Source organism: Phaenicophaeus curvirostris, chromosome 3 (assembly GCF_032191515.1).
Source record: "Phaenicophaeus curvirostris isolate KB17595 chromosome 3, BPBGC_Pcur_1.0, whole genome shotgun sequence".
Taxonomy (NCBI): Eukaryota; Metazoa; Chordata; class Aves; order Cuculiformes; family Cuculidae; genus Phaenicophaeus; species Phaenicophaeus curvirostris.
Window position 1 is genome coordinate 17416585 of NC_091394.1, and position 12913 is coordinate 17429497.

General features: G+C 53.2%; 2 protein-coding genes across 2 annotated transcripts; both read left to right on the plus strand.

The window, feature by feature from the left end:
* The first annotated feature begins 593 nt into the window (after window positions 1-593).
* LOC138718559 (forkhead box protein J1-like) lies at window positions 594-3064 on the plus strand. Its single transcript, XM_069853065.1, has 2 exons — window positions 594-1097; window positions 2282-3064. The coding sequence occupies exons 1-2, from the start codon at window positions 594-596 to the stop codon at window positions 3062-3064; spliced, it is 1287 nt and encodes a 428-aa protein (XP_069709166.1).
* A 5929-nt stretch (window positions 3065-8993) lies between these two features.
* LOC138718560 (forkhead box protein J1-like) lies at window positions 8994-11465 on the plus strand. Its single transcript, XM_069853066.1, has 2 exons — window positions 8994-9497; window positions 10683-11465. Exons 1-2 carry the CDS (start codon window positions 8994-8996, stop codon window positions 11463-11465), a joined length of 1287 nt encoding a protein of 428 aa, XP_069709167.1.
* The last annotated feature ends 1448 nt before the right edge of the window (window positions 11466-12913 follow it).

Consider the following 12913-nt stretch of genomic DNA (forward strand, 5'->3'; position numbering starts at 1 on the left):
CCTGGGAGTAACGGAGGGCTGAACGGGCAGCTGGCTCTGCGTGAGGGTGTGCCTGGGGTGGGTCTGCGCGGTCCCCCACCGCGTTGTGTTGGGGTGCCAGGAGCAGGGAGGAGCAGGAATAACGTGGAAGAGAGGGAAGCTGAAGACGTTTTGTCCAGGTCTTTCATCTTGACATTTTGTCCTGCTTAGCAACGTGTGGGAGAAACGCCCACTCTGTTTGGGACGGCAGGGCTGGATGTTGGTTACGTAAGGGGTGGTTTTAGTCGTTGTTTTATTGATTACTTTCTGAATCCAAGACTTGCTGGGCCCACGAGGGTTGGGTGATACTGGGATGTAGGGGTTTGAGTGAATTTTCGCAAGGTTCCGGGCTGGTAGATCATCCAGGGGAGGTGTCACGGCTCTGGTGCGCAGCAGCCCAGGGATGGATCTCACTCAGCGGCACTGGGAGCACCCAGTCCCAGCCTTGCTCACAGGCCAGAGAGCAGCTGCTCCTCAGAGAGCCTCATCCCTTCCCTGTTGTCATTGCAGGATCTGCTCCATCCCCTCCCTCCGCTTCAGACGCACCCCGTGAATGCCAGAGCTGCCGATGAGGCATGGCTGAGGGGTGGCTGAGCCACGAGGAGACAGGGAAGGACAGAGGGCAGGAGGGCAGCAGGAGAGACTCGGACGATGTGGACGACAGCCTGCCCAACCTGACGTGGCTGCTGGACTTCTCCATCATCAGCGCTAGCATGGGCAACTCCTCCTGCTGCCCCAGCAGCCCGGACCCCCACAGCTGTCAGGACATCCCCAGCTTTGCCGCACCGTGCTCACCCCTGGGCACTGACCAACTGTGCATGGAAATGCCCCAAACTCCACGCATGCCCATCTCCTCCTCCAGCTGGATGATGGAGCACCACGTTGTGTCCACGCACCCTCAGCTGACGGCGGGTATTGACTACCAGACCAACCCCTACATCAAACCACCCTATTCTTATGCCACCCTCATCTGCATGGCGATGGAAGCCAGCAAGGAGCCCCACGTCACCCTCTCCGACATCTACAAGTGGATTACCGACAACTTCTGCTACTTCCGTCAAGCTGATCCCGTGTGGCAGGTAGGACATTTGAGAACTCTTGCCCTGCCCCATCTCCCCTTATGGCTGGGAAGGACCTTTCACAGCTTCCATCGTGTAAGAGAGAGCTCAGGGTCATTCATGGAGTGGAAAGGTCCCCATTGCGCTGTTGGTCCCTGCATCTCCTCTTGACTCTGGAGTGAAGGTGTCTCTGTCTCCCACTTCAGCTTCCTGTAGCTTGCTGCCCTGCTCCATCTCAGAGGACACTCTCCAGCACGGGTGGCTTTCTAGAATGTGGTGGGGCAGGAGGCACCTGGGTTGCTCCTCCCTCTGCTCTAGTTATTCCCAGCCCAAATCCAGAGCGTGCCAGCTATCCTGCACCACTGCTCCCCCAGGCAGGGCTGAGCTAAACCTTTCTTAGCCCCCCGCCCAGGAACTGTCCACCACCTCGCTGGGCAAGTGGGTGTCTGGAGGCTATTGAAGCCCACCAGAGAGAAAGGTAGGGAAGCCCTTGGTCCCTCTCCAGGGCCACAGGTGTTCCCCAGACTCCCCGTGCTGGGAAACTTACGGCAGGGACTCTATGGGAGAAGCTGAGTACCAGAATCTTGACTTTCTCTTGCAAACTCATGGCTGGATATTCACCACACTTTTAATTCAAAGTGTTCATTGACAGAAGGAAGAGATGCAGGAGGTACACAAGGTTCTTGCAGGGAGGAAGGATTAATATATTAACCCACCAGGAAATATGGCTGGAAAAGCAGAAAATCCTCTTTTTCTTTCTTTCTCTTCCCCATAGTCTTCCCCCCACCTCCTTTAAGCAGTGGCTGATGAGGATGCAGTGATTTTACCCGGAGCTCCTCTGGGCCAGAAGGCACCTCTGGGGACACACAGGGCTGGGGTGGGACAGCCCCCGTGGCTCTCCAGTTTTGCCCGTCCGGTTTGTGTCAGCCTGGCAGCAGGCAGACATGTGCCTGTATTTTAGCAAACCGCTTTCCCCGCAACACTAACAGGAGGTGTGGGTCAAGCTGGGGATGCGAGGAGGGCCCTGATGGTGCTGTCCACCATGGTGATGCCACATGTTGCCGCTGGTCATGGGGCCACATGGATGTAAAGACCCTCCTCTTCCTCCTGGCTGCAAAGATGCTTCTCCACCAGCCTCCCCACGCAGATAGTTGCGGCACCAGCCGATGATTGTTCCACCTTGTTTTTTTTCTCTTTTTTCCCAGAACTCCATCCGGCACAACCTCTCCTCAAACAAGCACTTCATCAAGGTGCCTCGAGAGAAGGACAAGCCAGGGAGAGGTGGCTTTTGGAAGCTTGACCCGCAATACGTTGAGCAGCTCAAGAGCGGTGCCTTCAAAAAGCAGAGGATGCGCCCAGTGCAGATCCACCCAGCCTCCACTGCGAAAGCCCAGCAAGAAGCACAGCGTGGTGCCTCCCTGGCCGCTTCAGCTTGTGCCTCCAATAAAGTCCTCTCTGTCAACCTGGAGTCACAGCTGCTGCTGAAAGAGTTTGAAGAAGGTCTTGGCAACCAGAACTGGAATCCAGTGGATGGCAAAAGAGGGCTCAAGCGCAAGCAGCCCTTGCCCAAGCAAACAGCCAAAGCGTGTCGGCTTTCCAATTCCGCCTTGCTGAGCCAGGAGGAGCAGACCCAGCTGGGATCCCTGAAAGGGGACTCTGACCCCAGCCTGAACAGAGAGGTCTCCACTTCTGGGGATCTGGAGCTCTTATCTCCAGTCAGCCTCAAAACGCTCAACCTGGAGTTGATGGCACAAGGGCACCACTTTGAATGTCCCCAGGGGCCGGAGCAGGTCCTCACTGAGTCCTCCCAGAACAGCCTGAGCCTGGACGAAAGCTTCGTGGCCACTTCTTTCCTGCAGCATCTCTGTGATGAAGGGACAAGCGATCTCCTCTCAAATTCTGCCAATGCGGAGCAGTTGTTTGAAGTCAACGATGCCTCTGTAATAGCGGATGTCAGCAACTGGATCAATCTGGATTCCCTCTTGTAAGAGGCCAGTCACCGATCAAAGCCCACGTGTGCTTTAGCAGGATGCTCCCCGCACGCTACTGGGACTTCCAAGAACTGGATTCTTCACCTCTCCTTCGCTGTAGGTTATTAGAGATAGAGTAGGCATCAGGTAGGAGTGAGCAGAAGCTGTAGTGTCAGTGGTTTGCCTTAGACTTGTTGAGAAGTCAAAGATTGTAGAGAATTTCTGTTTAGTAACAACAGCATTTAGGACCTTTAATGTTAGCCGCAATATTTATTGAGAGAGGTTGTAGCTTATGAATTAATAAAGAAGCCTTTAAAAAATCCCATTATCCTTGTTGCAATTTGTACTCAAATTTGGGGAGGGGGTGGGAGTGTGGAGGTGGGAGAATCATAGAATCATAGAACCACAGAATCGTAGAATACTTTGGGTTAAAGGGACCTTAGAGATCATCTAGTTCCAACTCCCCTGCCATGGGCAGGGACACCTCCCACAAGATCAGGCTGCCCAGGGCCCTGTCCAACCTGGCCTTGAGCACCTCCAGGGATGATGCAGCCACAACTTCCCTGGAAAAGTTCTGCATTTCTTCCCGAGTAAAGCACGAGGCAAGCTGAGAATTGAATATCTTCAGGTCACGCAAGGGGCAGAGCAGGGCCTTGGGCTGTTGCTTTGTCCAGGTGCCACCGCCTGAAGTCCCCTGGGATGCCACCACATTGGTGGGGATAGTGTCCAGTGGGCACAGGGCTACAGGCTCTGGAGTGTGGTGTGGATGTATTTGTCTGTACTGATAAGGCCTCTCTTTATTTGCTGTTCTCATTGTATTTCCCTCTGTTGGGGCCTCCATACGGTGCCAAAGGGCTGCAGAGATTTGTGTGTGATTTCACCTTTTAATGGGATGTTATTTACAATTAAAAAGAATAAATAAGAACAAGCCTTTTGCCTCCTTGTTCTCCTCCAGCCCCTCCTTACCCTGTCAGACCCTCTCTCCTGGAGGTGGGGGTCACCCCACCAGCCCAGCCCTGCCTGTACACCCGGCCCGGATACACAGATGCCCTCACGCCGCTCCGCAGCAGCACAGTGATTCCTCATGGGAAAACTGATGCACAAACAGCCAGCTGCGTGACAACGGCTACACGCTCTCTGTGGCACAAGGGTGGCTCTGTCCCGAGGCCTGGGAGCTGCTCCCAGCCCCTGGAGCATCCTTCCCTGTCCCTGCGCGGAGCTGCTGGGCGTGACATGGTGTAAGCACTCGACACTGTCCTTCTGCTCATGCCATGTTCCTACCTGCGTATTCACAGAATCACTAGGTATGGAAAGACCTCCAGGCTCATCTGGTCCAATCATTCCTATCAACCACTAAACCGTGCCCCTCAGCACCTCATCCACCTGCCATTTACATGACTCAATCCCCTCACTGGGCAGCCTCTGCCAGTGCCCAATGACCCTTTCTGTGAAAAATTAGTTGTAGAGAGCAACAAGGTCTCCCCTCAGCCTCCTCTTCTCTATCCCTCCACATGCCCTGTGAAACACAAGTGGCTTTGGAGACCTGGTGGGCACAGGAGTGTGAGCAGAGCTGCACAGAAGCTGCAGAAACAACCAAATCCTTGCAAAATCAACTAAGCTGAGAAGCAGTCAGGCTCTGCCAGGGCTGTGAAGAAGATCACCTCATGCTCAGCTGCTGGGGCAGGCGCGGTGGGGGCAGTGGGTCAAGAGGCAGCAGGTTTGGGAAGCTCCGAGGTGTTTTAACACAGGGTGCGCAGCACAAAGTGCGATCAGCATAAAAGCCCAAACTCTCCAATACTCTGTGAAATCAAGTTTTACTCATTACAACAATAAATGTAATAAATGATTCGTAGGGATTAACAGCGTTAACAGTAACAGCTTTCCAGGCAACTGTCACGGTCCACTCGTGGACGCGTGATGGTTCGTTTCATTTATGGTTTCAGAGCGCAAATAATTCAAAGAGTCAAGGGAGTCAAACTTCAATCTAACCTGGCACTTTATTACTTATGCCCGTAAAGCGACGTACGATAGAAAGAGACAGAGAACAAGGAAAGAGATGGGGAGAAGAGGGAAGGAAAAGGGGTTCATGGCTACCACCACGGGTCCCCAGATGTCCGGCGTCTCTGGGAGACAAGGTCCAGAAGGCGTTCTGCTGTTTTGGTCTTTGATGGAGGTGATCCCAGAGTGGGGGGGTCTTCTTCTGTCTCGGTCTTCTGTTCCCCCCTAATTCAGCTGCTCCAGAGCTGTCTTTTATGCCAGTCAATACATGCCTTGCGCATTCAACTCTGGCTTTGCAGCCTAAAAATGTAGATTTATACTCTTAAAATTGGCTTTCATGTCCTATAGGCTTTGGATCCTAATAAAAAGACTTCGGGCTATATCAATGCGAGTTTTGGCTCTCCACATTTGAGTCTGTAAACTAAAGACTTTGCACCCTAAAAATAAAGCTTCATACCCTAAAATGAGGATTACAACTCTAAAATATAAGCTTAGTACTCCAACAAAGAAGGGTTGACACACTACAGATGAGGCCTTGTATTCTAAAAATTAGGATCTGGATTTGAAACTGATTCTTTGAGCCTTAAAAATGTTGGACCCAAAATAAGTTTGGATGATACAATAAGGCTTTCAACAATAAAAAAATGAGGCTTTAAGGCCTTAAATGAGGTTTAGATGACGAGTCTGAACAATTACATTGCGGCTTTGTACCCTAGAATTCATGCTTTGGACTCTAACTATTACTTTTGAAACTAAAAATGGTACTTTGGACCCTACAGTGATAACTCAAACTCTACAACTGCAAGTCTTAGGAAGAAAGTGGCTTTGGCCCTAAAAATGGGAGTGTAGACCTGCAAGATGAAGCTTTGGGCCTTAAAATAAGATGATGGGTCCTAAAATTAAGACTTGGAGCTGCAAAAGATAGGCTTGGACCCCGTCAATGAGAATTTAGACCCTAAATCTAAAACTTTTGAGTTCTTTAATCTTAGGTTTGGATACCGAAATGAGGATTTAGAATCTGAAATGACCTTTTGTGTCTCAAACTAATATTTGGATGCTAAAAATGAGACTTTGTGATCTAAAACTGAGGTTTTGACCCTGAAAACTAAGCATCAGGCCTAGTTTAATGTATTTGACCTAAAATGAAGGTTTGGACCCTGAAGATGTGGCTTTGGGCTCTACGAATGAGCATTTGGAAATTAATAAAAAGAGCTTTGGGCCCTAAAAATGATGACTTAGGCTCCAAATTGAGGCTTTTGTACCATTAGATTTGTGTTCTGTGCCTTCAAAACGTAGCTTTGGACTACAAAATTTTACAGGCTTTGTGCCAAACCCAGGTAGGTTATGGCTCAAAGCCAAGAACCTGAGCTTTAAAAAAGCTTTTTTTTACCCAAAGAGTGTGCACACCTTGTACCAAGAGAGTGTTCATCCCTCAGCTGGGCATGTCCTTGAGCAGCCCGATGGGATGTGCTCTGAGCGTGAGGTTGGCCTGGGGATCTCTTGATGTTCGCTCTAAACAACACGGACCTGGGCCACGTACCTGTTTTGCTGCCTCAGGTGATGCTCCTGCTGCTCCTGGCACCCCAAGCCCTGATCGCTGCAGTCAGGACCACTCAGTCATGGAGGTGATGGGTGTGGTCTCCAGTGACTGGTGTTTAGACCTGAACTCCAAAAGGGAGGGCTGGAAGCTGTATCCTGCTAATATGGCCTTCTGAGGTTCTTTCAGCACAGACCAGAATGCCTCAGGCCTTGATTTCAGTAATTCTGCTGTCCTAAGTCCTGGTGGCTGTGGAGTGAAGACCTCAGGTTTATCGTACATCCTGGTCACAGAACTTGTTGACAGTAATTTCTGTCTGACAGGAACTTTCTTTTCTCCTTGTCCTCCTCCTCTGCAGCTCTGAGGTTCCCCTGCCTGCATTTGGCTCTGCTTTGCTGCTTGGCTGCCTTGTGTGGGTTTACCCTTGGGCTGGCTAGTCACAACCAGCTTTTTTCCAGCGGAGGTTTTTCCAGCGGAGTCCTGTGGGATGGCTGGCTGCCTCCTGGGAAAGGACACAACAGGGGAAATTTGCCTGAGAATGCAACAAGCCACGTGCCTGTGTGTGCAGCCACTGGCACCTCAACTGACGGCTGCGCTCAGCTCGGGAGAGTAAAATCCCTGCGTCAGGACGCTCGGCTGACAAGCAGCTGTCCCTGAGCAGAACCATGCAGGGGACTCTCCTGAAGGGCCAGAGAGGAACCAACCCTCTGAAATGTGGGGCTTCCAGCAGCCCCACCCCAGCCCTCTGAGCGCTGCCGTCACCACTGTTGGGCAGTGATGAATGGTATGTGTTTGGGGCTGGAAACGGATTCTTCCCTGGTCCAAAAGTGAACCTGTACAGACACCAGCCTCAGATTGCCTGCCTCACCTGACCAGAGACTTCTTCTGCATCACCGTATTCTTCATTTTCCGGAATCCTGGGATTTCAATATGACTCAAGCTAGCAGCAGCAACTGAGGGCAGTTCAGCAAATGCCCCTGGAAAGTGGAAAGAGAAACCTTATCAGAAGAGCATCACTGGGATGCTGCTGGCCCTAGTGGAATGTAGACCTGATCAGTCTTCAGAGGCAGCCGTGGCCACCTTTGAGTACTTGAGGGGCTCCAGCTCCTTGTGTCCTGGAAAACCACACAAGATGGATGGAGGCACTCATCCAGTGTCACTTCCGCAGGCCTTTCCCAAGGGTGCCCATTGCAACCATTGCATCACCCAAACAGGTCATATTTTTGGACCTTCTCTGCAGACAGGGTGTTGTTTTAAGAGAAGCCTCTCAGATCCGGGGAAGGGATGCAACGACCACGCAGACAGCCAGGGTTTGAACTGCTGTCTTACCGGGCAGGTAATCCTTGGTGTCTATCAGGTTGTGGGCAGCTACAAGGTTTCTTGCCAGGCGAAACACTGGCCTCTGGACAGACACGGCCTCATCTCCAACCTGGATCCATTTGGGGATACTGTTGGAGGAACCAAGGGCGGCAACGAGCGCTTCTGGGATCTCCCTTAGTGTGGGCACAGGAGCTGGCAGGGGCCGGGTGGTGACACTGGGCACCAAGCTTCGGAACAAGGTGTGGCTGCCCTGAAGCTTCTTTTGGGGAGAAAAGCCTGTTCTGTGGGAGCGGGGCAGGTGGTTCTGCTGGCCCCGCCCCCCGCTGACTGTTGGGCGCAGCGTCATTCGAAAGGAGGAACCTCCAGCCCCAGCCGCCCCGCGCAGCCCGTGCAGAGCTCCTCGTCCCCGGCCGGCCTCGGCGGGCTCGCTCCTTGCCCAAAGACACGGGATCGCAGGTTCGTAGCAAAGCAGGGAAGGCAGACACTGCATCCCCAGCCTGGGAGTAACGGAGGGCTGAACGGGCAGCTGGCTCTGCGTGAGGGTGTGCCTGGGGTGGGTCTGCGCGGTCCCCCACCGCGATGTGTTGGGGTGCCAGGAGCAGGGAGGAGCAGGAATAGCGTGGAAGAGAGGGAAGCTGAAGGCGTTTTGTCCAGGTCTTTCATCTTGACATTTTGTCCTGCTTAGCAACGTGTGGGAGAAACGCCCACTCTGTTTGGGACGACAGGGCTGGATGTTGGTTACGTAAGGGGTGGTTTTAGTCGTTGTTGTTTTATTGATTACTTTCTGAGTCCAAGACTTGCTGGGCCCACGAGGGTTGGGTGATACTGGGATGTAGGGGTTTGAGTGAATTTTCGCAAGCTTCCGGGCTGGTAGATCATCCAGGGGAGGTGTCACGGCTCTGGTGCGCAGCAGCCCGGGGATGGATCTCACTCAGCGGCACTGGGAGCACCCAGTCCCAGCCTTGCTCACAGGCCAGAGAGCAGCTGCTCCTCAGAGAGCCTCATCCCTTCCCTGTTGTCATTGCAGGATCTGCTCCGTCCCCTCCCTCCGCTTCAGACGCACCCCGTGAATGCCAGAGCTGCCGATGAGGCATGGCTGAGGGGTGGCAGAGCCACGAGGAGACAGGGAAGGACAGAGGGCAGGAGGGCAGCAGGAGAGACTCGGACGATGTGGACGACAGCCTGCCCAACCTGACGTGGCTGCTGGACTTCTCCATCATCAGCGCTAGCATGGGCAACTCCTCCTGCTGGCCCAGCAGCCCGGACCCCCACAGCTGTCAGGGCATCCCCAGCTTTGCCGCACCGTGCTCACCCCTGGGCACTGACTCAGTGCGCATGGAAACGCCCCACACTCCCCGCATGCCCATCTCCTCCTCCAGCTGGATGACGGAGCACCACGTTGTGTCCACGCACCCTCAGCTGACGGAGGGCATTGACAACCAGACCAACCCCTACATCAAGCCACCCTACTCCTACACCACCCTCATCTGCATGGCGATGGAAGCCAGCAAGGAGCCCCACGTCACCCTCTCCGACATCTACAAGTGGATTACCGACAACTTCTGCTACTTCCGTCAAGCTGATCCCGTGTGGCAGGTAGGACATTTGAGAACTCTTGCCCTGCCCCATCTCCCCTTATGGCTGGGAAGGGCCTTTCACAGCTTCCATCGTGTAAGAGAGAGCTCAGGGTCATTTTTGGAGTGGAAAGGTCCCCATTGCGCTGTTGGTCCCTGCATCTCCTCTTGACTCTGGAGTGAAGGTGTCTCTGTCTCCCACTTCAGCTTCCTGTAGCTTGCTGCCCTGCTCCATCTCAGAGGACACTCTCCAGCACGGGTGGCTTTCTAGAATGTGGTGGGGCAGGAGGCACCTGGATTGCTCCTCCCTCTGCTCTAGTTATTCCCAGCCCAAATCCAGAGCGTGCCAGCTATCCTGCACCACTGCTCCCCCAGGCAGGGCTGAGCTAAACCTTTCTTAGCCCCCCGCCCAGGAACTGTCCACCACCTCCCTGGGCAAGTGGGTGTCTGGAGGCTATTGAAGCCCACCAGAGAGAAAGGTAGGGAAGCCCTTGGTCCCTCTCCAGGGCCACAGGTGTTCCCCAGACTCCCCGTGCTGGGAAACTTACGGCAGGGACTCTATGGGAGAAGCTGAGTACCAGAATCTTGACTTTCTCTTGCAAACTCATGGCTGGATATTCACCACACTTTTAATTCAAAGTGTTCATTGACAGAAGGAAGAGATGCAGGAGGTACACAAGGTTCTTGCAGGGAGGAAGGATTAATATATTAACCCACCAGGAAATATGGCTGGAAAAGCAGAAAATCCTCTTTTTCTTTCTTTCTCTTCCCCATAGTCTTCCCCCCACCTCCTTTAAGCAGTGGCTGATGAGGATGCAGTGATTTTACCCGGAGCTCCTCTGGGCCAGAAGGCACCTCTGGGGACACACAGGGCTGGGGTGGGACAGCCCCCGTGCCTCTCCAGTTTTGCCCGTCCGGTTTGTGTCAGCCTGGCAGCAGGCAGACATGTGCCTGTATTTTAGCAAACCGCTTTCCCCGCAACACTAACAGGAGGTGTGGGTCAAGCTGGGGATGCGAGGAGGGCCCTGATGGTGCTGTCCACCATGGTGATGCCACATGTTGCCGCTGGTCATGGGGCCACATGGATGTAAAGACCCTCCTCTTCCTCCTGGCTGCAAAGATGCTTCTCCACCAGCCTCCCCACGCAGATAGTTGCGGCACCAGCCGATGATTGTTCCACCTTGTTTTTTTTTCTCTTTTTTCACAGAACTCCATCCGGCACAACCTCTCCTCAAACAAGCGCTTCATCAAGGTGCCTCGAGAGAAGGACAAGCCAGGGAGAGGTGGCTTTTGGAAGCTTGACCCGCAATACGTTGAGCAGCTCAAGAGCGGTGCCTTCAAAAAGCAGAGGATGCGCCCAGTGCAGATCCACCCAGCCTCCACGGCGAAAGCCCAGCAAGAAGCACAGCGTGGTGCCTCCCTGGCTGCTTCAGCTCGTGCCTCCAATAAAGTCCTCTCTGTCAACCTGGAGTCACAGCTGCTGCTGAAAGAGTTTGAAGAAGGTCTTGGCAACCAGAACTGGAATCCAGTGGATGGCAAAAGAGGGCTCAAGCGCAAGCAGCCCTTGCCCAAGCAAACAGCCAAAGCGTGTCGGCTTTCCAATTCCGCCTTGCTGAGCCAGGAGGAGCAGACCCAGCTGGGATCCCTGAAAGGGGACTCTGACCCCAGCCTGAACAGAGAGGTCTCCACTTCTGGGGATCTGGAGCTCTTATCTCCAGTCAGCCTCAAAACGCTCAACCTGGAGTTGATGGCACAAGGGCACCACTTTGAATGTCCCCAGGGGCCGGAGCAGGTCCTCACTGAGTCCTCCCAGAACAGCCTGAGCCTGGACGAAAGCTTCGTGGCCACTTCTTTCCTGCAGCATCTCTGTGATGAAGGGACAAGCGATCTCCTCTCAAATTCTGCCAATGCGGAGCAGTTGTTTGAAGTCAACGATGCCTCTGTAATAGCGGATGTCAGCAACTGGATCAATCTGGATTCCCTCTTGTAAGAGGCCAGTCACCGATCAAAGCCCACGTGTGCTTTAGCAGGATGCTCCCCGCACGCTACTGGGACTTCCAAGAACTGGATTCTTCACCTCTCCTTCGCTGTAGGTTATTAGAGATAGAGTAGGCATCAGGTAGGAGTGAGCAGAAGCTGTAGTGTCAGTGGTTTGCCTTAGACTTGTTGAGAAGTCAAAGATTGTAGAGAATTTCTGTTTAGTAACAACAGCATTTAGGACCTTTAATGTTAGCCGCAATATTTATTGAGAGAGGTTGTAGCTTATGAATTAATAAAGAAGCCTTTAAAAAATCCCATTATCCTTGTTGCAATTTGTACTCAAATTTGGGGAGGGGGTGGGAGTGTGGAGGTGGGAGAATCATAGAATCATAGAACCACAGAATCGTAGAATACTTTGGGTTAAAGGGACCTTAGAGATCATCTAGTTCCAACTCCCCTGCCATGGGCAGGGACACCTCCCACAAGATCAGGCTGCCCAGGGCCCTGTCCAACCTGGCCTTGAGCACCTGCAGGGATGATGCAGCCACAACTTCCCTGGAAAAGTTCTGCATTCCTTCCCCAGTAATGCACGAGGCAAGCTGAGAATTGAATATCTTCAGGTCACGCAAGGGGCAGAGCAGGGCCTTGGGCTGTTGCTTTGTCCAGGTGCCACCGCCTGAAGTCCCCTGGGATGCCACCACATTGGTGGGGATAGTGTCCGGTGGGCACAGGGCTACAGGCTCTGGAGTGTGGTGTGGATGTATTTGTCTGTACTGATAAGGCCTCTCTTTATTTGCTGTTCTCATTATATTTCCCTCTGTTGGGGCCTCCATACGGTGCCAAAGGGCTGCAGAGATTTGTGTGTGATTTCACCTTTTAATGGGATGTTATTTACAATTAAAAAGAATAAATAAGAACAAGCCTTTTGCCTCCTTGTTCTCCTCCAGCCCCTCCTGACCCTGTCAGACCCTCTCTCCTGGAGGTGGGGGGACATCTCACCAGCCCAGCCCTGCCTGTACACCCGGCCCGGATACACAGATGCCCTCACGCCGCTCCGCAGCAGCACAGTGATTCCTCATGGGAAAACTGATGCACAAACAGCCAGCTGCGTGACAACGGCTACACGCTCTCTGTGGCACAAGGGTGGCTCTGTCCCGAGGCCTGGGAGCTGCTCCCAGCCCCTGGAGCATCCTTCCCTGTCCCTGCGCGGAGCTGCTGGGCGTGACATGGTGTAAGCACTCGACACTGTCCTTCTGCTCATGCCATGTTCCTACCTGCGTATTCACAGAATCACTAGGTATGGAAAGACCTCCAGGCTCATCTGGTCCAATCATTCCTATCAACCACTAAACCGTGCCCCTCAGCACCTCATCCACCTGCCATTTACATGACTCAATCCCCTCACTGGGCAGCCTCTGCCAGTGCCCAATGACCCTTTCTGTGAAAAATTAGTTGTAG